The sequence below is a fragment of the Channa argus genome, chromosome 13 (assembly GCF_033026475.1).
Source record: "Channa argus isolate prfri chromosome 13, Channa argus male v1.0, whole genome shotgun sequence".
NCBI lineage: Eukaryota > Metazoa > Chordata > Actinopteri > Anabantiformes > Channidae > Channa > Channa argus.
In genome coordinates, this window is record NC_090209.1 from 3,088,153 (window position 1) to 3,116,081 (window position 27,929).

General features: G+C 40.3%; 1 protein-coding gene across 1 annotated transcript; it reads right to left on the reverse strand.

Annotated features, from left to right (window-relative positions):
- Positions 1-216: 216 nt before the first annotated feature.
- fam120c (family with sequence similarity 120 member C) lies at positions 217-27,818 on the reverse strand. Its single transcript, XM_067526353.1, has 17 exons — positions 26,267-27,818; positions 23,878-24,124; positions 23,605-23,687; positions 22,746-22,874; positions 20,560-20,662; positions 20,385-20,458; positions 19,720-19,994; positions 18,109-18,271; positions 17,943-18,026; positions 17,533-17,704; positions 13,629-13,878; positions 12,468-12,582; positions 10,119-10,328; positions 8,864-9,104; positions 7,664-7,799; positions 6,378-6,441; positions 217-6,230 (listed from the first exon to the last, which is right to left on the reverse strand). Exons 1-17 carry the CDS (start codon positions 26,777-26,779, stop codon positions 5,973-5,975), a joined length of 3,117 nt encoding a protein of 1,038 aa, XP_067382454.1. The 5' UTR covers positions 26,780-27,818; the 3' UTR covers positions 217-5,972.
- Between the last annotated feature and the right edge of the window lie 111 nt (positions 27,819-27,929).

Consider the following 27,929-nt stretch of genomic DNA (forward strand, 5'->3'; position numbering starts at 1 on the left):
CCCTTTTGATAGTTCAGCCAGCCATCTATGGCAATGACATTACTAAGGCACATTCTGAGGTTTCTGGATTGTGGAAAATACTCTACAATCACTCTCTACCCATCTTTAGAGAAAATACGGGTACCCACCATCAGTGCAGTGGGCAGGTGTCAAAGCTGACAAGCTTCCAGTCAAAGCCAAAGTCAATCTAGAAATAAAGACACTGGACTCAACAAATCCTTTTTTTACTAAAAGAATAAATTTTATTTCAGCACTGTAAGTCATTTCCCAACCAGTACAAACATGACTGCCATCTTTGTCTCTTTCTGAACTATTCCTCCCCTCCCTCTGTGAGATTAGACCACCAACAGCCAAAGTAAAAAACAAAAAAACAAAAAACAAACAAACAAAAAAAAAAACAAAACTTTCCTTTTCTTGACTTTCCACAAACAGTCTGGTGCTTCCATAATGCTAACAATGACAAATTATACCAACCATAATTATAACAGCAATAATGATGATAATATTTCTATAACAATATTATAGATAAATTTGAACCCTTTTCGCTGCACAGGAAGTTTTGGGTGGCCCTGGGTACTTAAGTACATGCACTGGTTTCATTGAGGGTGCGATTGACTAACATGCCAAGAAAAGGCCCAAAATGATCAACTTGAGTCTCTTCAGAGACTTCGCTATAGAGGAGGAGAGGGTTATACTGATACTTGGGGGCTGGGGGGGGGTGGCAATGTAGAGAGAGACAGACAGATTAGGGACTTTGAAACTGAACTGAACAAAATGCTGTGAGACTCCGAATAGATCAAAAAGATACAAAACAATGAATGATTCCGTTTCACATTCTGTATGACAGACAATAATACTGTGCAACTTCAACAATACTAAATATCACATCTCTATTCTGGTACTTAAAGCTTTCTTGTCATCAAGCTCTTGTGAGATGCTCCCATTTCTAGGTACAGAGGCAGGGTGCTTCTATCCATTACTGACAACTCTTAAAACTTTATCCAGGAGGGTGAATTTTCCTTGCATCACTTCAACTGAGATTGTTAATTTTTAAATTTTCCCTTTGTCTTACGCCAGACACTGGTCAAACAAAGCCATATGGAAGATGAGGAATGCTCATGCCTGTTAGGGATGCAACTTATTTTTGTGTGTGTTTATAATGTAATGCAAAAAGTGACGTGTTATTTCCTGTAGCTCAATTTGATGAAATACAATTTGCTTTCTTTGTAAAGACAAACCGGATGCTTGACATGTTCGATATATTTGGCAATTGAATAATTTACACATGCACAAAATAAGAAGGATGAAAAATGTTATTTGAATTGACTTTGTCCTCAGAATTCTGACTTAAAGCTTAAAAGTCTGGACAAAAAGTCAGAATTCGAGAGAAAAAAATAAATCAGAACTCACATTTTTAATGGTGGCCTTAATCTTCTTTTGTATTGAAATCTTGTTGCAGCTCAATTTATTCAGATTCATTAATTCTGGCTCATACTTCACATTTTATATGACATCTACGATCACACAAACTAATCTCAGATTTGTTTTCTTTTAAGGAAAATTCAGCCCCTTTCATTAGCGTCTGTGCAAAGTATGAAGAGACTCAGTGGAGCTGTATTTTACTCTGTCGATCTGAATCTAGGGAGTTAAAGGCAAGTTTCAGAGAGCAACAAGTGCATTTAAGAAAAATGTAATAAAGGGTCCCAGACCCCAGCATGAGTGAAGCATATTAGTCAGGTGTTGCTCCTTCCTGTGTATCATTGTAAATCTGATGCAAGTGGGTGCAGTGGGTCACACGGGCTGAATTCAGTCCAAGGACTGAACAAGAAAACATGAGTAGTGAACTTACTCTTAATGCCTACACACAGACTCGCTCTCCAAACCACACTTGTTTCCTTCTTCCCTGTCTGTCTGCATCTCCACGACAGCCACAGTGTAAGATCACCATTACCTCACATTGTCAGACTTGTCAGACGTGCTGCAATATAAAATCATATTCATCAGAAAATTTGTTGCTCGGGTCAAACCGTCAATATCAGGTGGGGTAAAGGGGAACTTATAGGGGCTTTATAGCGAGTCGGGGGGATGCTAGGTGCACTTTGGTTCTCAGGTGTTTACAAGAGATGTTCTGCTGCTTTGTGCAAGGGCGCAAAGTTAAGCTTAAATTCATAATGACAAGGTCAACCACAAAATCGTTATAAGGGATATTATGAGAATCAAACGGTGCAGACGACGACTTTCAAATCAAAGAAATGGGCAATATTTACTTACATATAAACTGTGAAGTGGTCTAAAGATGCCATATAAAATACAGGTAAGGAAAATCGCAATCATTACAGTTCAAATCTCTAGGTTGGCTAAGCGTGTTTCAGTACTAACTGAAGCAATGGTAGAAGGATTAGATTAGAAGATGTAATAACATTAAAAATAGTAAGAAAAACACATTTGCACAATTGAATATAACAGTTTTGATTTTTTTCAGATTTTTTTTCCCAGACTCTGCTCTGGCTAGATACATACAGAAACTGATTATCAACGTTAATATAACCTTTACTGTTAGTTGGGTTGATTAAAGGGCGGGGCAGCCCAAAGAGAGAGAGAGAGAGAGAGAGACAGAGAGAGAGAGACAGAGAGACAGAGAGAGAGAGAGAGAGACAGAGAGAGAGAGAATTAAACAAAAAAAAAACAGCCAATAAAAATGGTCCTAAGTGCTAAGGGGGAGGCAGAGAGGGAGGTGTAACGTGAAAGAACTGAATGGGAGAATGGGGTTAACCTGTGTCAAATATCTGTATTGGTGTGTGGCTGCTGTCTCTGACAATCGGTAGGCATGGTGTTTGTATGCTTGCGTGTGGAGAAAAGATAAGAGAAAAGTGAATGAAAAGTTTGAGGAAGTGAGAGAAGGGGAGGCAAGAAAACGTGTCATAATGGAAGGGGTGGGGTTAGCATACCAAGCATAAAAAAAAAAAAAGATAAAATCACTGATCAAATATCTATTGAACTAAAACGGACAAGGACAAAAGAGGGACACTACATCATGTATTGTTGACTTTTTTTCCATACTAGCTACTGAATAACTCAGGGTTTAACATCTATGTATCTGTGTGTGTCTGTATTAATGTGTTGTTGTGTCTACCTGATGACACCTGTAATGTGTAGTTTTTACCAGTCCATGCAAACTTTTGTGAATATGGGACTTTGGAGTCAGTAGAATGTGTTACCAAATGATCTCTGATGAACTGACAACCACTCCACTGGGAACTGAAACTGCACAAAATCACTTCAGCACAAAAGCAGAGAGAATGCTGCTGGTAACAAATGCAACTGAATACCTGCCTGTCCTGTGTGTGCATGTATGTTCTGAATGTGTGTCGTTGTGTGTTTGTGTGTGCGTCTGTTATCTGGCGAGCCAATCAAGAGACTCTGGCTCGCCGCAGAAAAGCCATCTTTTAACAACGTACTGTGAGACACATATTTGTACTAATGTCAAAAGGTTGAAAGCAGTTAAGTATGACTCCTAGAAATTCTAGACTTAGTATTTCGGCCAGTGGAGCTATATTCTCTAGCCTAGTCAGTTTGTCTGTGTATTACAGTCCTGTGTTAAGCCAGATGCTGTTACCTATTCTTAACCTATTAACACCTACAGCACTCGCATGCTTTAACCCTACCAATAACAGCTAACAAGTCTGAACCTCTGATTTCATTTGGTGTTTGTGTAAGAGACAGCGGTGCAGCCCATCTCTGGGATGACAAACGTAAGCCTGCGCTCACGGTTGGGTAAACTGTCAGCGGTTCACTGTAATGTGTTGAGTTCATAACAGAGGGGATGTCTGACGTAACTACATTAACACTTACATATATAGTCAGGGTTGTTTCCTTCAAAACAGCATATCATAAGAGCTTTTTCCATGTCAATTGTTGTGGCACACGATAGAGCACAAGTCATCAACATAGTAAGAAAATAAGGTGCTTCCTGTTGACTTGCCTTTTTTTCCAATTAGCTCATTTTAACCTCGTATGTTTTCTGAGATTACAAAGTTCATGGGCAGCATCTCTCAGGTAGTATCTGTCCAGCTACTGCTTTTATATTAGCAGTTGTGCTACCAGAACTGGTAAGAAATATATACGTGTATTTCCACTGTCAGGTAAAACCTACTGTAGGGGACACATCTTATTCTCTACAAATATAAGTACTCTAATAAAACTATGCAGATTCTTAGAAGTCTCAGATTGCGTGCGGTACACTCAGGTCCGCCATGAGGCCTCCCTCTCCTCTGTCATGTAACAGGTGATCTGACCCAGAAAGCCTCTGCCGTGTTTGGCTGAGGTCCTCCGGGCCTGGGAAGTGTTTCCTGCTGGTCTAAAGTGACACACCAAAGCTCTGCTGGTGGGGGGGACGCAGCTCTTGGTTTTGGGCTATTGTCATGACAACAGCTGCTCAATCACCACTGGGAGGTGGGAGGGATCTTTGAGGTGTTGAGGCCCCCTCCCCCTTTTTTTTTTTTTATTAAATCAGTGGCTGCCTCAGAGGCCTCGCCTTGTTAAAATACACTTTGGATACAAGTTTTTAAAAATCTGAAATGATTCCCAGGAATCCAGGAGTCTTTTCAGCTTCATTGCAACGTTCTTAAGTGAATGTGTGAGGCCAAACTCAAGGGAACTGCGTGGTAGCAGTCACCCAAACCATCACCATTCATCTCCTTTAGGGCAGCATCATTCTTTTCTTTTGGCCTTAAACTACAGAAGGTGCCTCAAGAGTTTTTCGTTTCTTTATCACCTGGTAGAGGACAGTCCAGTGTGGTTTAACATTTTAAAACAAAGTGCTTCTTTGTTTGAAACCACTCTGTTCACATTCTGACGTCTCCCAAATAGATCTCTACCTTTAAATGTAGTTCTGTGTGTCATAATGATTTATTTAGGTGCAGGGGACACCCCTCACAGACTCTCAATTCAACTGTATAGGGGCTTGTTCAATGTCATTATATTTAAATACAATATTAAGTGCTTCTGTTGGGCTTAAACAATCAAAGCTTTGGGAAAAACTTACAAGAAGGAGGGGAATATAATATAATGCATTGTATTTTTTTTGGGGGGGGGGGATAAAATCTTGCATACTTGAGGGCTTAAGGTGCATAATTTTTATTGGGTCTCTTAGCACAGCTAAGCACTAGGCTATGCTACATAGATCAAAATAAGATAGCACGGTAATACCATGGTGGTGCGTAAGTGCTCCAGTGATAGGTAACTAATCAATCTATAAAGGGGTTTTTTGCTAGCAAGTATGCTAAAGACTGTGTTTAGCAGTGTGGCTAGCCAACAGAGTGGGAGTAGATGAGGGGCACTGCACGGTTGAATTGTACATCTGAGTCCCACTCATCCAGAGTCACACTCTGAACACTCAAACTCATGAGCTCATGTAAGAGAATCCTCACATGAAATGGCCATGGCAACAAACTGCATCCACACACAACTACCCACCATGGTGACCTGGCCTAGATACTGTAACCATGGCAATCACATCCAATCTGTCACCGTAACCACAAGCTTAAAGTCTGTGGGCAGAGATTCCAACAATGGGACCATTAAAAAAAAAAAAACAATAGATAAGTAACTCAAACTGTACAAATAGTCATACCTAAAGAGGGGGCTCGTTTACGTGGTGGGTGGGGCTTTATGTTTACTTTTGAGTGCGGCAGGGAGGCATTTAGGATTGTGAGGGGTGGGGCACTAAAGACTCATGGAGAAAACCTCTCTTCATAAAATAATGAATAACCACATGAGAAACCTAAAAAGGGAGTATCTGCTAACTGTTTGAGCCTATCACATGGAGCATCAGGGAGGGTGAGGGGGAGCCACGTCTCACCTGCTGCTCCATGTGATTATGTGCGCAGCTAGCAGGCAGGGCTACAAAAACAGGGAAAGGCAGTCGAACACAGATAACTCTCATAGAGCAGTGCATCCTAGGAAGGATGCCATCACTCCTCCTTCTGTAGCGCTCCATCTGATGGGCAGTCGTCAAGGCAACAGGGGGCCTCCACTTCCACCCCCTCTGATTGGTTGTCTCTGCTGGCTAAGGCACACGGGATTGGCTGGGCCAGGGGGGCCAGCTCCAAGGACTGGCCGATGGCGGAGGCTGCTGAGCTGCCATTCAGCTGCTGAGCTGTAACCTCAGGCATGGAGCCAGACTCCTCTGAGGACTTTGGGGGACTGCTGGCTGGGGGGGATGATGACATCTAGAGGAGGAAAGCCCAACATAGACAAAGAGAAGAAATGTGACAGACAAACAGAATATTGTTGGGATGTTTTCTGGTGATCTCACAGTACATCAAGTACAACAAACTACATCATGAAAAAAATATGCATCGTTCGATAAGCCATACCTGTGTTCTATTGGCAACTGTCTTTTTCCCTCCCCTTACTTTTGCCGGAATCTCTTTACCCCTCCTGTGATGAAGAAAGACATATTTAATTAGTATTTGATCAATTTTCGCATCATCAGTCTCACAAAGTTAGTTTAGTATAACGTTAATGTCTCTGTATTTCTTTATAACCCTAGAACGCTTGTGGTTTCATAGCAACATGCTTGTGGCTGATCTGTAACTACACGTACAATACTTATGGGCAAAGCAATAAAGTATATCTGAGCTCTCAGTGTTTCCCCTCAGTGGCAGGGTTTTGCGCTCGCACAAAAAAAAGAATTGCGGGTATTTATTTCTCATCCAGCACCTTTAGTTGTTAAATTCAATGTAAAGGTCAAGTAAAAAAAAAGTGAATATTAACAAGATATATTTATTGCACGCAAATTAGTTCTCCTGTATGTCTCACTGGGCGCCTCAGTAAAGCCCCCAGCATGTTCCTCTTCTACCAGGCTGTTTATGCTGATGGCATATACAACAGAATATTCCTGCCAATCCTGCCAGTTGTGAAAGACAATGTTGAATTGTGCTATTTTCATATATATTGCTTAAAAAAACTAAATTATAATAAAAAGAAAATACATTTACATTTTACTATTTAAAACTTCCTCTTCGGGGAGGAGGAGACAAGTAAATGATGCATTTAACGGACAGCAAGTCTTTAGTAAGTCTCTTTGGGAGTGGAGTGGATGTAGGACAGGCAGTGAAATATTAACAGGAAAGGCTCTCGGAAACCTTTGTACCTACATAAAACAAAGACATAAAAAAAAGAATGGTAAATGGTCTGCACTAATACAGCGCTTTTCTATCTCTTGGTATTACAAGCGCTGAACATTGTTTCTTATTCACCTATTAGCACTCACAATCACACGCTATACACCTGGCCTACAGTCACCGGGAGAAACTAAATTGGGCTTTATTGTCTTGCTCAATGACACTTTGACATGTGACCCGAGGAGCAGAGGAACGAACCAGTACCTGACTGGTGTACAACTGCTCTACCTCCTGCTCAACAGTCCCCCCCCCCCCCTCAGAAGTGGATTGGTCGTGAATGTAACATCATCATATATAAAAAAATGTTTTGTTGCCTGTCGTGTAAGCGTGGCGGGGGTCTCGTTGGCAGGGCAGGTCGCAATGCTTGTACCAATGTAGGGAGAAACAGTGGCTGTACAATAATGCTTTGTTCTTTCTTGAATAATATTGTGGCAAAACTTTTCTTTTGCAGCTGAAAAGACTGGCTGTTTACTCACCCTTTCCCTGCTCCCACTGACACCACCTGCATGTTGAACCCCCCTCTTCCTCGGACTGGTTTGTTCCCAGCCCACTGGCCAACAACCATACCAGCTATCTCCAGCTTCCCTCCCTGAGGGGGGATCGACTGAATGCCTAAAGAAAGAAGAAACAAAGTAATGAATGACGGTGATAAATACATGTCTAAGAAGGTTTTGTGTAAATTGGCCGTTAGACGGACTTGTATTAGACTCAGATTAACAACTCTCTCTAAAATGAATTTATTGATATAATTGGCTCCATAACTTTCATATTGAGGTCTACCATTTCCTATCATAGACCTCATTAAATTATCTTTGATGAATGTTTATTGAACATTAGTATTTTTATTGTCTTACTATGTTAAATAATTAAATAATCTTTTCTGACTGATGCATAATATCTGCCTAATGTATTCAATAAGTATTTTAACTTTGAAAAGGTATTTATCAAAAAGGCAGGCATTTCACAATGGGAAGGAGGGTATTATATTGGGGCCAATATCTTATTTTTTTCCTTTAATATTTTTATTTGATATGTTTTTTTGTAGGGCTACATAATGTTGCAGCATCATTACAATGTGCACATGTGTAATATTTACACTGCAGGATATATAATAGTTAATAAAAATGTATACAGCTATATGTAATTATTTTGGACACACTTGAGAAGAGTAGTCACAGAGCTCACCAGCTTGTGCATGGAGGTGCTACAAAATGCTGTTCATTGAAAGTGACATTTTGTTGGTGTTTGGCCAATAGAACAAATTTATTTGCAACTAAAGAAAGTGAATGGACAGACATAGTGAACATGAACAGCAAATACTTCATTTACTCAGTGTGTTTTGCTTCTATTCAGACTTCGGAATGACAGAGCCAACTAAAGCTGAGGAATAGCCTGCAAAATGTTTTCTCAAAAAATAAGGTTCTGATTTTATGAGGTACTTATTACCACCCACAAAACAACTCTGAATTGTGGGTGAGTAGTTTAACAATGTAGTTTTTTTAGTTTGTTTATTCTGTTACTTTTTCAGACCGACAAGAATATAAACTCCAAAGCTGCTTGGAATTAATATGTACTACATCACTGGAAAACAACTCATGTCTACGTTCACCTAAAAGACAAAACCTGATCAACAGTATCTACATATTGAAAACGGCTAAAAGAATTCATCTCTGTACCTGGAAAGGCTCTGGGTCTGTGCTGGGCAGGATGATGTGGATGATGCGGGTGATGATGAGGAGGCATGCCACCCATAGGGCGTGGTGGATAGAGGGGGGGCATTGGGTAGAAAGGGGGCACCATGGTAGGGGGCAGGAAGGCAGGAGGTGGAAGTGGAGGGGGTGGGGGAGGGGGGCGTGACAGGTTGATGCCCTCGAGGATCGCCTGACGCATCTTCTCAACCTTAGACACCAGCTCCTCCTGCAGAGCAGAGAGACTGTGAGTGAGCCTTTTTAGGTATAGTTAGTAACCACAGGCTGAATGAGTCTGAGTGCCCTTAAACCAAGGTACCAAAATGCTCCGTGTCACCACCACTGTGGGGTTAGAAGCCTCTTTTTAACATGTAGCACTACAATTAAACGGAGAGAAAGAGAAAAGGCATCCAAGATCACTGTTATATATTATCTCAGTCATCTCCTCCTCAGGGGCAGGAGGACGTGTGTTTCATCAAACTGCTCTAGTGTTGCCTGTAATGTACAGGCAAGATTTCTGCTGTTAAGGTAATCTACCATGTCTGAACAAATGAACAAGAACATCAACATGAAGAGCCATAGTTTGAACAGATTATGAAATGATGATGTATTCCATTTATGAAAGAGCCTAAAGCATTGGTAAAAATCTGTGTATTTACAGTATTCCATCAAACCATCCAGCTTCCCTCTTTGTTACCGTTTTGCACGTTGCACATTTTCGTTAACTGCTCTTTGCTTGAGAGCTTATGTTGTCCCACCTTATGCTTCAACATACACAAAGGTGTTTAATTTGATTCAAATCCAGGAACACAGTTGGCCAGATGATTGGGTAACTTTACTCCATTTGAAAAAGTCTTAAGTGATTTGTGCTGTGTCTGACATAACTACTGGCAATCTTTTTAAGAGAGGAAGAAAGATTTTAATTGTTTTCAATTATAGATATAAAGTATAGGACATTTAAATTGTCTTCCGCTGAAATCATCAGGAGAAGTTTTTCAGTTTAAATGATCTTGAGTAATTCTGGCTAAAACCTCCATCGTATGAGCAAAGAGACAACATCATCTGAACTGAAAACTGAAAAAATAATAAACTCAGTGAAGACGAGCAGCAAAAACAAGATTGTCAAGCAGTGAGACTGTTAAAATGTAAATAGGCCTATCTGGACCACTGCTGTATGCTCAGTTCAATGTTGTCTATTTCCATGGTGCAATGAGCTCACATACAAACACCCTGAGGTTCATACCTGCCCCTCACACATGTCCAGCAGGGCAGCCCGGTCACGAGCAGCCCGGGCCAGTTTGCTCTGGAACAGTTTGCCATCAAAGAACCCCCAGGGGCAACAGTGTTCCCATGGCAATGGCTGGCCACACACATCATTGATGAAGAGTGCTGTGTCAACGCCGGCCATAAAGAGAGCAGCCAGCTGCACGCCGCGGGCATCCACCTTCTCCACCTATGGCCAACACAAATGAAAAATGATGAGTTATATGGGCACAAACATAATTCCTTGGCTCCCAGGACAGTCTTTGCGTGTAAGAAATTAGAAGAAATTACTCTTAAAATCTTATTCAGGAGACTCAAACTTGCTCTGCACAATGACACTAAATCTGACCAACAAAAAACAAGAAAAACAAAGTGACAACTGTGTGAAGTAACACTGGATTCAGTGAAACAACCCCTGTGACCCTTCACTACATTTACACCTTCATCAACTGTTGGCTAAATTAAGTCCTTCTTATACTGATCATTCTAGCACAGCAACAAATACAGTGGTCTGATTTGTTACCACAATTTTAAACACACAAACCTGGAGCAAATTTTAAACTAGCAGACAAAACATTAATCAAACATGTCATGTTAGCTATTAGCCAACGTAAAAAATAATGGACTAGGGCTGGACAATATTGTAATAATAAAACTGCCATTACATCTATTTTTATGCAGGAATTTTTACCAGATGAATTCAATAGCTCTATCGGAAATTAACGCTTCTAGAAATATTAAGGATTTGTTTGTGGTTGACCAACACTCTATACGTCCCTTGAATGCCTCTCAACCAAGGTGGGATTAGGGAGGGCTAGTAGTTGATTAAGGCATAGGGAAAGACATCTAGTCAACAAATGAACATGTTCAGTTTACTGCACAACACCAGCTATGCTGGTTTTTACACACCACTCACATATCAAGGATAATGCTGTGACTACTCGTCCAAAGTGATTTTGTAGGGCAATTTAAGTGGTTTAATACAATGATCGACTGTTGACAAAGTCCCAGATGATTATATTATTAGATGTGGAAAATGGGAACCGTCTGAGTTATATTCTGCATTAAGGAGAATGAAAGCTGTAGTGTGACATGTTTCACTTCATTTGCCTTACTTGATACCGCATCTCCTACACTGTGACCATTGCACATGTGCAAGATGTCCTATCACGAAGATGATGCCAGAATAATGATTTGTGCAGCCTTGATTTGGACGTCTAACATAAGCCACGAAAACTACAACGATGTTGATGTTTGTACTGAAAAGGATCACAGGTGCTGGTCTTAATAGTTATTTTATTCGACTTTTCTGTTCTTAAAATTCCGCATGCACACACTTCACTGACCTGATGTTATCATTTTAAAAACAGCCTAGACACTCTCAGCCTTGCCAAACTCATCAATTTTTGTTTCTACGGCAACATGCCACTGTCCTACTCTCATTTTCCTGATGTTTCCCAAGACTGAAAACTTCTCTACAAGTTTCTAGGTTTTCCAGGATGTGCAGGAACATTCTTGCTGTGTTTGTCGTGGCAAACAGACAGCACAGTATTCGCAGTGTGAATATGTCTGACTAACAGTCTTATATTCTGCAGGGAAAACATATTTACACTTCATGAGACATCTGTTGGATTCAGTCGGAGTCTAAACCTACAAAGATGCATTAATAAAATGGAAACAGTGATTTATTGACCTAATTTTCACACGCCTGTGTGTTATCATGGTAACACATATACTAAATAACATTACTCACTCAATTAACGTTACTTACATTTAAACTAGTGAAACTAATTCCCTTCACCTTTCCACTCTTCACTGTTTCGGGTTGCTTACAAAATTAACACCTCTTATTTTTTGCTAAACCAGTTCCAAATAACAGATGAATGTTTTTCAGAATTCATTCTCTGTTACGCTCTTCCTACATGCAGGCTTGGCCTTCTGCCAAGTGCTTGCTGTGTTTCTAGGCTCATACAAGATGCCCACATTACAGCGTGCACATGCAAAGTGTCAATATCATGATGTTAGAAATGCTTTTATCATGCAGCAAAATTATCCCAATACACAATAGGTGACATAATATAGCACAGCCCTATCTGCTCCACAGTGATGCTAGAGGTCTCCTAACAGAGCTCAAATGCACCAGGGTCTTTTTCAGCTGAACAAGAGCTGAAACAGTTGACTAGTTCATCTATTACTTAATTATTAAAACATCAACAAAAAACAAAGTAACTCTTAAGGCTTAATATTCTCAGATTTCATCAATAGAAAAAAAAATAAAAGGAGGAATGAAATGTGAATTATGCGCAATCATCTATAATTAGTGTTTCACCTTAAGCTCCTGTAGCTGGTCAGGTTCATAGAGCTGGCTGGAAACTGCTTGTGCCAGGAAGGCATCTAGCTCATGTCTCTGGAGGATCCTTCCTCCAGGCCACTGCATCATATACCTATTTAAAAAAAGGAAACTTTAAAGCAGGAACACAGAACTACACTTTAGTCATGTCTATATTATACTGAACAATACTGACAGTAAGAAAAAAATCTGCACTGCTTTGTTTAAAATATAATCTGTAGGTTAAGTATAAGTTGAAAGATTATGAGCTGCTCATACAGGCCACTGAAAAACAAAATCTACACTAGTTCATGCAAAAGAACAAAAGTCACAAAACACTGTCTACACATCAAAGTCAAGGTAAGTATTAGGAAATAGTTCTAAGAACTAAGCCCTGAGGAGCTTTCTATTCTATCTAACTATTCACCTATTGATAGTCAATATGGTTTATGTATTTCAATACTTATTTGTGGTGAGACTGCACCCTTCAGTAATATCCAATAAAATGCATTTTGTTTTATTTTTCAAAATGCATTAATTTTTACAGGAACATTTAAAAAAAAAAAAAAAAAAAAAAAAAAAAAAAAAACTTAATAAAGCAACGATGTCAGCACAAAAATTACAACAGGCATGAGCCTCAAGTCTCTGAAATTACCAATGCACTGGAGGTGCTCTGAAAAGCAAAAGCAATACTGTAAGAGGAGGTCTAATAAAGCAAATTGGGTTAAAAAATCCAGAGTTTCTAGACCACAGTAAAAAAGCCTTTGAACAACTAATGTGGGCCGTTTCTGCAGGGTCATCTTGGTAAATTATCTGAATTATTAACTATGTTTTGCTGTATAACTGTACCCCGCAATCCACATGGAAGTTAATGGAGTAGATTTATTAGTTTACACTGTGTTTTTACAGTAGTGTTCTGAGAAACTGCAAAGTGCACAGCAGAACTGCAGCTAACAAGTATTTCCATTATGAGTTAATCTGCTGATCATTATCTTGATTATATCAAGAAATTATTTTGCTGTTAAATGTTAGAAAATAAGTGTGCCAGCCACTGGGCTGATCCCACAGCACAAACCTTTGTGTTCTTTTTCTCTCACCACCATTTTTGCGAGACCAAATGAAAGAGTACTGAAATCAGCAGTGGGTAGAGCAGAGTCATACCTGAGCACGCAGCACATGAGCAACAGATGCTGTGGAACCTGTGCTGGGTTGAGTAGGGCTGGGCAATCAGAGCGTAGGCAGGCCAGGAAAGCCCTGGTTCTCCTGGAGCGGTCTTCACTGGCACGACCCAACCACAGTCGCCGCAGGTTGGGGCAGGTCCACTCCCGGAAACACAGGGCTGGAACCAGCTCTGGAGTCAGGGCTGATTTGGCCTTACCACTGCTCCACTCTTTGACAATCACCGGAGGGACTGTAACACAAAGACAAAGAAGGTGTGTTAGCACAAAAGTGAAGAATACAAAAATGGATCCTAAACATATTAAAGACACTGAGACTGATGCTTCAGTGCCAGCTTTAGAGGAAGTTGATATATGAGTGTTGCTGATTGTGCGTAACACACTGATCCTAACAAGCACGGTGAGAGCTATCCAGATTAAAATGTTGATTCAATATACATCTTTATATCAAATATACAATTGTTTTGGTTTTTTTGGTTCTTTGAAGCAAATTTAAATGTATCTGGCTTTGTTGTCATAGTATTCATTCCTTGAGCTGAAGGGCAGGTTTATTTACAGTTAGTTGATTTGAGCACAAGAGAGAATCAGTTTTACACCTAAAAACGATCACTTCTCTAAAGTCAGCAGAAATAACCAATTGTAACGTCACAATTTAATTCCATATATGGAAACATGATAAGATCAAAAACTGAATAAATTATGCCTCAAAGATTTATCACGTGTTAATAAATATTCCAAATCAACTGAATGCAATTTTCATAATGCAAATGATTGCAATTAAAATTATTTTGTAATGCTTCAATAATATGAGAAGCATTCCTGCAGGTTTTATATGACCACAACCTACAGAGGAAGTGAGTGAGAGCAGATGAAAGTTTACATCACACACATATATCGACAACTTCAGTGCATCGAAAATAGCCATGCTGGGTCATCTTATCATTTAAGGCTTATTTTCACTGAAATAATTACATAATTTATAATAATAAATCACTCAAATAATTTGTACACAGTAAATTATCCAACAATACAGATTTTTAGATGGTAAAAATATATTAAAACTTTAACATGACAATTTCTCATTTGAATGCCAACACTTTAAATTATTTGCTGACTTTACTTTGTTGAAAACTGCATATGTACTTCATGCTACTTTTACTACATGCTACATTTTTTTTTGTTGCATTTCAAAGTTCAGGGCAGGCACAAATGTTACATGGTTATGAGGAACCCTACCAGTCATGGATCAACATAACGCATGGTCTGAAAATGAAAACATATTTATGAATATTATAAAAACAAGCAAGACACTGAACCCCTTACAGCCTATTCCCCCTCCCCAGCTGTGCAGTGCCGGTCCAAGCCCAGTAGAAATTGGGGAGGGCTGCGTCAGGAAGGGCATCCGGCATAAAAACTGTGCCAAATCAACATGCGGACAATGATCCGCTGTGGCGACCCTGAACTCATGGGATAAGCCGAAAGGCCAATAAAATAATAAAAAAATATTTCAACAGTAATAATGAATAGCAAAACAAAAATAAAGTTATCTAGATGAATGTGTTTAAAGACCTAACTCAGGTACAAGATACCTGCTGTCACATGATCAATATTTAGTCAAATGAATGCTGATCATTGTTTCAACTTTGGGCTTTTTAAAAAGCAAAAATAAAACCACTTAACTCAGGATTTACAAATAAATGGTTTCTAATACCCAAATTAGCTGGATGAGCATTGACAATATTATTTAACATGATATTACCAGGTTAGTCTGACCTACTTATCTCACCTTTGAAGAACAGGGCCTGGGCTAATTCCAGTAATGAACTCTGTGACCTTCCAGTAATGAGACAGTTGCTCAGTGCTCTTTAATATAAATAGAGGTTTTAGTTCCCATGGTTTTTAACATTCTGCCAGCAAGCACTCTGACAATTAATTTCAGGTAAAGCACAAATTTAACCAATTACAACAATACAACAAAATGTCCAGCAACTGTTAGACCTGAAAAGATTGTAGAAATCATTAATGATGTAGTGTTTTTTGTCTCTTACTTAGTCAGCAACAGTAAAGCTACAAATGCAAAGCCAACTGTCTCAGTTCCTTAACCAGACTGAAAACTCAGCAGATATATAACCAATACTAGTCTACTTCCCATTAAAAAAGGAAACTGATACGCACCTAAACATTTCATCAACAAGAAGGATTTTACTGGTGCTGTGGCCAAACAGCAGAGCAATATAAAACTTAAAACCAGCCATGACCCAGACAGGGTTGGTGAAAGGTGCTGCTTCCAACCCTCCCAGTGTAACATTTAGATGCTTTTTATGGTTTGTTATATCATGATAAACTGTTAAAATTCTATTAAATATCTGTAAACAATGACATTTAAAGATGGCAGCTTTGATAGGCATTGTGTGGAATTTCCTAACATTTCAAAGACCAAACAAGCACTTTAACCATTTTGTATTTACAAGACATGCAGCCGGTACTTGGTACGGATATAAAAGACTGACAACTAACCAACTAGAAACTGGAGGACAGGGTTTATTTAATTAAGTGAACCTGTTAATGGCGCTATGGTAAATTACAATGTACAACCCAAATTCCAAAAAAGTCGGGACGATGTGAAAATGTAAATAAAAACTGAATGCAATGATTTGCAAATGTCATCAACCCATATTTTATTTACAACAAAACTTAAACACCATATCAGATGTTTAATGCACTGCATTAAAAACAGGCAGGACTCTCGACTGGACATCACTGCCGGGGCTCAAGGAACACTTCTAGAAATCACTGTATGTGAAAAAAAGGTCGCCGTCCAATCCACAAATGAAAGGTAAAGCTGTATCATGCAAAGAAGAAGCCATACGTAAACATGATGCAGAAGCGTTGCCATGTCACCATCAATGCTGAAAAGTCCATAGAGGTTTTAGGGCAACATATGCTCCCATCCAGACAAGTCTCTTTCTGGGAAGGCCTTGCATATTTCAGCAAGATGATGTTAAACCACATACTGCATCCATCAAAACGGCAGAGTCTGGGTGGTGAACTGTTCTGCCTGCAGTCTAGATCTTTCACCAATAGAAAACATTTGGTGCATCATAAACCGAAAAATCCAGCTACAAAGGCCCAGGACTGTTGAGCAGCTATAATGCTGCATCACATAAGAATGGGACAACATAACTCTACTATAACTCTAGCAATTCTCACTTCTCAGACATTTATAGACATAGGTTAAAAGACGAAGGGATGCTAGACAATGGTAAACATCACCCTCCTCCAGCTTTATTGAGATGTGTCGCTGCCAATAAATTAAAAATGACCTAATATTTTCCAAGAAATGGTAAAATGTCTCAATTTCAACATTTGATATATTTATGTTTTATTGTGAATAAAATATGGGTTGATGAGATTTGCAAATCATTGCATTTTGCCTTTATTTACGTTTTACAGAATTGGGGTTGTATTACAATTGTAAATCCACATATGTGACACTTGACACTGTGACTAAACAAACCATGCAAACTGAATTTTCGATATGTTAAATCAAACATGGAGTTCACCATAGCTAATCACTTAGCTAAAACACAAGTCCAAACTTTTCCAGAAATAGAGTTTGTAAAACAAAGCCTACACTAAAATTATCAGGCTGCTCAATGGAGAGTATTGCAAATGTCAGGTAAGGGTACAGCTAAAGGATCCTCCTGGATTGAAGGTGAAATTACTTTACATAAATGACAGAAATGTATTTGAAGAAAACCTTAACCAGACACATAATTATCAGGCACAACAGTAGAAATAAATGTGAGGTTAAATACTGTCAACAAAAATCACCCTGCTTCCCAAACTGTGTTCATCAGTCAGCTGTACTCAGTCCAAGGACTTACCTTCCAGGGGAGCTCTCTTTCGGAGAGCAAGCCTCTCCAGGCGGCGATGTGTTTCAGCCAGACTGAAGAGGACACCATAGGCATACTGTCTGGCAGCACGGAACAGCAGAGAGGCAGGGGGCAATTCAGAGTTACACTCGTCCTCTATACACACTGGCATTTTCATCTCTCCCTGGGGGGTGGGTAGAAAGAGGGGGGGGAGGGGGGCAAGCACAAAAGGGAATATGAAGTGTGATCAACGGAGGAACGAGAGCTCGGATAAGACTGATTTAATATCTGGCACTGTTTTTACAGCCTGTGCTTAACTAGACAAGATGACTTGGGGTTCTTGTAAAAATGGACACATACTTTCATAAACAAATGCAAAGACAAATAATACTTAAATATCATCTAAGTGAAATATTGTTTACCTTGGTCAATATGTGGTAAATCTGGGGGTACATCAGTCCTCTCCTGTGTCTGTGTTCGGCTACACGAAGAACCTCAGCACTGACCTAAAATGACGGAAGTGACAGAGACAAAATGAAACTTGTGCTCCGTCATTTGGTCAGAAAAAATGTTCACAAAGAAACCAACCTGAGGCAGAGGGGGTGTGGTTATGTCCATGTGACTTCGCGTCGCCATAGACAGCAGTGACGGAATGTTTGACCCGCTTCCATTGCCTTGAGAACCGTCTCCAGAGGCTGAACCCCCCCTTCCAGCAGGATCTTCCCACCGAGAGGGCTTGTCCGTCAAATGGCTGAGGGAAATGAATTATGGTTATGTTTGGTTATCCTGCCCAGGATTAAACATGAGTATGTGCATATTAACACACAGCATCTGCTTTTGCTGGTTTCAGGACAAGCAGGATATATAAGATATAATATATTGAGAAATTGAGAGGAAAAGGCAGAGCTCTTTCTGATGAGTAGAAAAAATCTACAGTACAGTGGCTACATCTGCATTAAAGTCTGTGCAAGTTATTTTAATATTGAATTGTTGGGAAAAGTGGTAATGATCCAAAAGAGATAGAACACATTTCTCACCCAAAAATTTAATTAAGCTGCGATTTGCACAAGATGAACACCATCACTGTAAATGTAAAATTCCACCCACGTATTCATGATTTGGGTTTGTTGACCTCAAACAGATGACTTGTTTGGACATAACATTGATTTTTGTAAAAGGGGAGAAATTTGCATCCCCGACCTCCCTGATACGGCTACAACCCTACTACACAAGTGCAACTGGGCCCCATTTGGTTAGTAACTCATGGTTAGGAGCATGTGTTTGCAGTTCGGTCTATTTGAAATAAGGAAATTGCACAGACAAAAAGTCTTTTGTCCCAGTCCCAGCTTCTCAAAGTAGAAAGTATATTCAGTTTACAGTTATAGATAACCAAGGAAACAGGAAAATATTTACACTGAGAGTCTGGAACCAGAACATTTAGGCACTTTCAACTAATGGATTATCGAGAGCAAGACACTGAAACCCAACTTAGTTGCTCCCGGTGAGTGTTGGCCAGCTGCATAGCAGCCCCCCCATCAGTGTGAGAGTGTGTGTGTGAGTGTGAATGGGTGAATGAAGCACTGTAAAGCAGTTTGACTACCAATAGGTAGAAAACCGCTATATAAAGTGCAGACTCACATAAAGCTTTCATTATAAGGAGATCATTGCAGATGTTGTAACAGTAACAAGCTTCTTTAATTCAGACGTTTGTCAGCATTTTTAGGTAAAAATTATGACTTTAATATCTTGTGATAATTATTAATGAGACATGAAATGTTCTGTTTTCTGAGTTACGGCTTTTCAGACCCAAGCAATGAATAGACCTATGTTTGCCACTGGTGTTCATGTGCCCATTTACCATTTGTGCAATAAATTTTCTGCTTGTCAAGTAATATTCCACCCAGTTCCTTGTTGCGGTTTGTAAAGTAGACAACATTGTTAAAGCTACAAATAAACATACAAGGAAATAAGCACAAGAATTAGCACAAAAATCATCCTTTCTCACAACTAGCTGTGTTTTTTTACCACCAATTATTTACCAGCCTTTTAACCAGCACTTTTTCTCAAAAGAAACTACTACTACTATGCTCGGAGTATTTAAAACGTGTTGTGTAAATTGATTTGCTCCACCTTCACTTAGAATATAATATATATTCAAGGCACTTGTTAGTTTGCTGTGACCAAAATTGTACATCTTACTTAGCGTTGCTGTCATTGGGTTCATCTCCATCAGATGATGAGGAGGGCGATGGAGAGGGTCCAGACTGAGTGGCTGTGTGATGATTGGGTAATCGACTTCCCCCCTGAGTGGAATCATATGGAGCTGACCAGTCAGTAAAACCCATCTTGCCCATCAGTGAATCGTTACAGTCCTGGGATGGTGGCGGTGGGTTCGGGAACAGAGGGGTGGAACCAGGACCATATGGAGCATTTTGATAGGGTGGCTTTAACCCTGGTATCTGGGGAGGAGGGAACTGTGAATGGACAAAAGAGGAGGAGCAAGGAGAGATAGAAGAAAGGAAAATGGGTTGAAAAAGAAACAAGAAAAACATGGCAACAGAGAAAAGAAGTATGAGAATAGAGGAGCGGGAGGAGATGTCTCAGGGACAAGAATTAATACGGTCCTTTTTTACTTTCTATCACACTAGAAGCTTCTAATTAACCCTGGAGGGAGGAATTATCGATGGAGGAGACTGCATCCTGTACCCTTACCCACTTTTTCCTCGTAATGAGTTTATGTCAGAGATTTCAAGGAGCAAAAACCTAATCCACTATGCTATAGCTACATACATCATCATACGTAAATCAGAGAATAATACAACATACATCTAAATGATGAAAGATTACCAAACAAAGAATTCTACCTGATTCTTTCCAGGCTGCATCGGTCCCATGTGGCCAGGTGGTCCCCCAAATGGAGTGGGTCCAAACCCAGGTACTAAGAACAGAATAACAAAACGTTGTTTTCATTAAGTCAATTAATGTAGCATACAATTGATTACATTTTCAAAAGTTGTTTCCTAAGCTGTTACTACTCACAGATGAAAGGGGAGGGCCCCATGTTGGGTGAACGTGGTTTGGAGGCAGCTGAGAAATACTCCACAGCTTTCTTGAATCGGTCCACCTTGTCCTCCATTCGAGACTGTAATAGAAACAGATCCATATTTTTACTACGGGCTGTGCCATATGGTATATCTGACACCAAATCCTCCCAATCATGAAAATGTGTCCTAACGTGAAATTGTCTAAATAGTTTCATGATCATGTCAGTAAAACAAAAGTAATTTTTTCGTGCATACTTTTGACATGGGCACCCCACATAGGCCTCACAAAGAGAACACAGGTGATGGAAAGATTAAAGAACAGAAAGCCTTCATTATAAGGAGATCATTGCAGATGTTGCAACAGTAACAAGCTTCTTTAATTCAGACGTTTGTCAGCATTTTGAGGTAAAAAGAATGACTTTAATATCTTGTGATAATTATTAAAGAGACATGAAATATTCTGTTTTCTGAGTTACAGCTTTTCAGACTAAAGCAATGACTAGACTTACGTTTGCCTCTGGTGTTCATTTGTTATTTGTTATATTTTTATATAATTTGTTATATTGTTATATCTAAGATATATCATCTGAGAAATGTACGTGTCATATAACATACCTGCAGTGATTCATCCATAATATTTTCCACTTTCAATTATTAACTGGGATTTGTGTTGAACAAAAAAAGGACATGGCTTCACTTTAGTTAGCTGCAGTGAGATAATAGAATGTTGACTGTGGCAGCTCAGGTTCAAATATTTCACTGCACCTGTATAATGAAGCTACTTACTGTCAGGAGGACTTAATGAATTCCTAACACAAAGTTTTGAGAAAATGATACTTGATTGAGGAAATGTTACCATTGCAGCAAACACTTCTTGCAAAAAAAAAAAGATCAGTATAAGGAGTGTTAGCAAGCACTAACACGTGTCACATAGGTTTTTAGCCTGTTTCTAGATTCATAACTAATTTGATAATTCATCAACGTCTATCATGCATCAATTTGTCATTTAAATGGTGAGTTCAGTGGCGCTATAGCTCTGCTTTTCAGGCTGACAGGCTGATAACCTTGTCAGGTGGCAGATTGCAAAACCTAGGCTACACTTTCACTTTATCTGTCAATCACAGGAATTACACTTTTCATTCTCCATTCATCATTAAATTGAGAGTTACGTTAAGTAGTTAAGTTTCAGTTATTGTTTAGTAATCTGAATGCAATTATTAACATTTTTTTCGCATTTTAATACTTGATTTTTCCAGCCAAGTGCCAATTGATACCTAAAAAAATGTAACACACAAAGATACTGTTGAATTTATACAATAATTATACATTGAGAAAAAACATAGGTTGCTTTTACACAAGCACTGCATAGCTAAACTTCTCTAAACAAAACCTGGAGAAGCTGGCTATGAGAATGCCTGGACATTCCTCAGGCTTTTTCAGGCAAGCCCTCTAATACAAAGTATGGTAAATCTTTAAGTCAGGCCCTGTGGAGCTAATTGTCCAGACCTGATTCTCCCGACACTGTGTGCGTTAGAAGTCACACATCTAACAAAAAATCTGGGGAGGCATTAGGCTGCCTTGATCAAAGTTAAAGTAACAAAAGAGTCGCCCAATAAAAGGGTCAACAAAATGGCGATATACCAGAATCTGTGCAATAAGGGCCAAAAATATTTAGCATAACTGTATACAATACTTTTTTTCATGGTGCTAAAACTACAAGGTTATCCAGTGATAAAAATAATGGTTTGGTACAGACGTGTCATTTAATCCACATACTGCCGCACTCTCTTCTAATGAAGTAAAACTAGATAATCCTGTTAAGCAGGTGGATATATAGAAGGTGTGGTGCAATTCTATAATTCCGCCCTAATATTTAAGTGCAGATGCTTACTTAGATCTCATGTCAACGGCAACGACAGTCGGGTAGGTTACTTCAAACATTACAGTCTTTCTTTTGCTAAGTCTAAGCCTCCTTCCCTCTTTTCTATTCCGCGCTTAAGTCTGCTCAGCAAAATGTAGCAGAGTGGGGAGACAGAGGGCTAATTTTGAATACTGTGCTACTAGCTAGATTCTCCAAAATCAATTTGTACCTTAAACTTATGATTTAAAATATCGAATCAATTTTAATTCAATTCAAAATCAACAATAATCACTGAAACATTCAATGCAAACTGGACTTACCTGTGACTGTTTGAAGACATCTCTGGCGATAGCGTCAAGGTTTCCCAGGTCTTTGATGGAGGAGACGTATTCTGCGACTGCTTTGATCACCACTTCACAAGGCGGCAGCACCAACTGATGGGCTCGCACCTGAAGCAAAAACACAGCACAAAGGTTGTAATACGGATAAAGTGGGGTCAAAAAGTATGAGATCACACTAAAACATATGACCTACCTATTCGCACTCAAAGCGCTTTACGCTGCTTCTTATTCACCGACTCACACTCACAATCACACAGACACTCACACACTGATGGGGGAGCTGCTATGCAGCTGGTCAACACTCACCGGGAGCAACTAAGTTGGGGATCAGTGTCTTGCTCAAGGACACTTCGACATGTGACCGGAGGAGCCGGGGATTGAACCAACAACTACGAGATTGGTGGACAACCGCTCTACCTTCCTGCGGCCATGAACACTTCTTAGTAAAAAGTTCATCAGAGTCTGTTTCAGTCAGGTAATCAACCTACTACCTCTACTTTGGTTTTTACTGAAAATCAAGATTATCCTGATCCACGCTCCAACTTGGCCCTAAAACTAGTGCTGTGCATATTGTGCCAAATGATACAATGATAAATACTTTGATAAAAATGTGTCATTTCATTATAATGACCAATAAAGTGAACTTCTAACACAAGCCTAGAAAAAGACCACAAAGAACACCAAGCTCATATTTGTTTGAGGCTCAAAATGTTTGACGAAAAGTTAATTTAAAAAATATATCTTAAATAATTTATATGTTGACACATTACATGATTTGGGAAAGTGCCCTTCCCTTCAACCGCTAAGTATTTTAGGAGTGCACGGAGGCATAGGTTACCTTGAGAGAAGCGAGTGGGTGTTCTGGTCCAAGTAGACTCCAATGGAAGGCAGCCAGGTCCTCATCAGGCAGTATATGATTTCCTGCAAGAGAGAAATTCTTTGAAATGTTTTCTGTGTCAATGAACAACTACAATAGATGAAGCGAGATCCTAAAAATACTAACTCCTACACAAGGGAGTGAGGATCAGTGAGAGAGTAACGAAGACAAATGTGGGTTATGTATTGGATATCTGTGTGAACCGAGATACCTACAAACTTTGCAGCTCCTTACCAAGCAGAGCAGCAAAGCAGGGCAGGTGTTGTGTCTTAAGCCCAAGCTGCCTGGCAGCCTCAGACAGCAGGTACTGGTGTGTGGTCAGGTTCTTGCCATTCCAGCTCAGTTTGAGCGCATGTGAGGAGAAATAGGCAGGTACGTTGCAGAGGGCAAACTCAGAATCCTGAGCAATCAGGCCAGAAAATCCATACTCTCTGTAGAGAGACAACACTTCCTGGTGGTGGTCCTCCAAAGTCTGTACGACCTGAAAATGCAAAGAAGATTCATTCAGTGGGGTTTGCCTTAGTTAAGGTTTTAATTTTAAGTAAAAGAAGCCAGTTAGGGCATTTTATAACATGTAGTTTCAAAGCTCTGGTCCAAATGAGTGGACCAGTTTATAAACTTAGTCACCCCCCTTCATTTAGTTTCCTTTATCAGTTAATATTTTGTAAAGAAAACATACTGTCAATTAACCTCTTACCAAAAAACCTGCCATTTAAGGCCAGATCGAGATCAAATTACATTCTCACCACAAACAAATGCCTCCAAAGTTTGCTTGCGACCCCTTTAAGACCCCATATAGTATAGGGTCTACATGCAATTGTTTCAGTTTACACCTTAGTGCAATTGCTGTGTTAAGACTTTTCCAAACAAATCATATTATAGGGGGTGAAAATGAACCAGTGTTCAATTCAATGCAGCAGTGCCTACTTCTCCAATCATTGCCGTTTATTCTGCTGGTTTTACAAAACAAGAAATGTGTTGTAAGTTTTGACTCTAGGAAAATGTGACAGGAATTTGTCAATATTTCCTAATGTTTTATAGAGCAAACAACTACTGGAACAATTAAGCAAACAACTGTGGGATTAATCATTATCTTTGTATACCAACACAAATCCTCATGAGCTGTTGCAACACTTTATACAGAAGTCTTAAGGTTAAAATACATTTTCGGTCATTGGTGCTGCACCAATTGCAAACAACTAGCTATGCAGACACTTAAACCTGAGAGCACTGATGCCACACTGAAAGGATAGCTGCACACAGATAAGCCACAGAGCTCAAAAGAAAGAGAATTATGCAAGAAGTGTTAAGTTAATCTTGCTAGTCAATGTCAATCAAAATGAAAACTCAATAATTACATTAAGTAACAGCATTATAAATCTATTTAATCAACTGGTAATGAAACACCTTCCATCAAATTTATGCCATATCCAACAGGAAGTAAGGTTGATAGTAAGAAAACGTGACAGTCTGGTTCAACCTGCTAATAATACCACCAATAGCAGCATAAACAGACAACAATAAAAGTCAATACAGGTGTTATTCAAGCAGATGTAAATAGAAGCTGCAGAAATAGGAGTGTTTTCTCAGAATACAGGTAGGAAAAACAAGTACACATGGGAGTAATGACAGTGTACATGCACAAAGCGCAACGGAGTGCGTTCTACTGTAATGTGGGTGAGATTTTTCCATTTTAACAAGGATCCTCTCAAGATAAACTATGATACTCTGTTTCAATGCTAGCACACAAGCACATGGGACTGTAGATCGAAGGCAAAGAGTGACAGCAAGATAAAATTGAAGGGAGGGAAGCTTGTGAGGCGATCAGTGGTTTAAATTGCAATTATGGCAGTCGCATTTCTATCTTCAAACAACTCGTTTGCCATTATTCAAATGAGGAGTCGGTTTGAGACAGTAATAATATATTGTATCTTTGTACTAAATCTTGGCTATAGATGGAAAACACCTTGCTGTGTTTTCCATCAGAGCAAATGCTGTCATCGCAAAAAAGCCAAATACAGAAAAACTGTAATTCCAAATTTTGAAATTATCCTAACAGAAACGCATGACAGAAGTCATTACAAATGCATTACCGCCGCTGATGGGAGGGTTATAAATAATCTATCCACTCAGCAGTTGTCCAACAATGTATGAAAGGTTCATTGAGTTCAGGTTATGCAAAATATAGACTAGGTCATACTATACCATACATGTTTCTAACCTTTGGTAAATAAGGATGCATAAACTGGCGAGCTAGGAGCCTGCTGCATATGCCTGCACTGAATACATCTTCAGTCCCATTAGACCATCCCAAATATGTCCATGAAAGCAGAGTAGCCCAGATACACGCATCAAGCAGACACATCTGCTCTGCTAGCTAGAAACAACCAATGCAAAACATCCAGTTAAACAGATCGATGTTGTGTAAACTACAAAATCCGAGGCTGACTCATCCCAGTGGTTTGGCCTCGCAGTTGTACTTGCATAAAAAAGTGGAAGGAGTTAACGCTGGATGATGTCAGCTACTGATTGAGTGGGCTACGAGAATGACAAGTGTTAATTCACAGGCACGTCAACTGACCACAATAAAACAACTCTATACAGCCACGATCACATTTCTTACCCGCACTCGGAAGCGGAACATGGCAAGGCGGACGCAGTGGCTGAGGCAAGCCGGGGGCAGGAACCATGCTCGTGGAGGCGGTGTGGCCTTGCTGCCGACGTGGTTGACTATCAGCTGCGCTGTCTGTCGCTGGCCCTGAGCTCGCCGCGCCCACTCGGGCCAGCGCTCCTTCCCCAGTGTGCCGTTGAAAACCACGACCAGCTCCAGGCCACCCTGGTACAGGCAGGCCTGTGACAGGGCAGCCAGGTAGCCCAGCATGGCGTTCCACTCGCCCCCGCACACCCAATCCGTCTGGTAACCGCCGTAGAGGCGCTGCAGGCCAGAGTCAGCGTCGATTAGGATCCTGGCAGGTGGCGGGGGAGGCATGGGCCCGGGGTGATGTGGGTGGTGGTGTGGGTGATGATGGTGAGGGGGCTGGCGGGCCGCGGTACGGGCAAGCTTCAGGAGGTCCACCGGGACTGCTGCCCCGGGACAACGCTTCTCTAGATACTCTTGAAAACCCTGCACTCCCATGACGGTGTTGTTGAGCCTGTGTGTCTGGCCGGGAGGGGGCTCAGAATATGTTCTGTACGCCGTGTTTGTAATGTGATGTGGGGTGAGACTGTAGCTAGCTGTGCACTTCAGGCAAGCTAACTGGTCTCCGATGTAGTGACTAAGTGTAGTTTAGTTAATCCTGCAAAAGAAGTTATGTGTCACTCAGACTAGTGAAATGAGTCACCGTGCACTGTTGTACGACCGTGTCAGCCAACTCCACTTAATCTGAGGTTCCGAAACGACAATTTTTTCAATTTTGGTCGCGGGTGCTCAGTTTAGTGTCCATCCCTGTGGATTTTTGGTGAGATCCCAGCAAGGCCAGCGTAGCTACCTTACAGCCAGAAAAAGTTCCAAATATGCACTGCTCCCATAATTTGGCTTTAGGATACCGAGCTTCCAAAATGTGGTTGAAAGCAATTAACGGACATGCAACACGGTAATGGAGAAATGCCTACAAAAGAATAAACCTGCTGGTTTCTGCACATGAAAAATATGCAATACTGCGCATTAGTTAGCAACCCACAGGCTGGATGGCCAGTTCGCGGACATGATGTGCAACCGAGTAGCTTCAAAATCGGTATTTATGAGTGACAACTGAGTTATTTCACATTTGTTCTGCGCTACCTCAAAGAAAACGCAGCACATGTGCAGCGTTAGCTCGTTGGCAGGCCGGCTTCTGAATGCCAATTTAAAAACCCTAATAAGCTATGTGACTGGCTAGCAGTACTAATATTTGCTAACTGTGTGGTTAGCTGTTAGCTGCTGGCAGGGTCCCCGGCGTGATTTGACGCGTCAACTCCCGAAGACAAGTCCGGGGCGGACACGACGCGGAATGAAATGGATGTTTGACGAAATAAAACAAAAATAACTAAAAGAAAATAAAAATAAAAGCCCGATGGTGCCTCCCTCGCTTTCTTCCACACTCACGGCTTCATGTTGCAGAGGGGAACATTACTTCCAAGCGACATCAGCCATCTTGCGACTTCCTCGCGGCCCTGTGGAGTGGGAGGGAAGACTGAGGGAGGAGGCGCGGCCGCAAGGGCGCTGGGAAATGTAGTCTAATACCTAAAATTAGGTTTACCAAGGGAAGCTGTGACGACGAACTGAAAAACTACAACTACCAGTATAA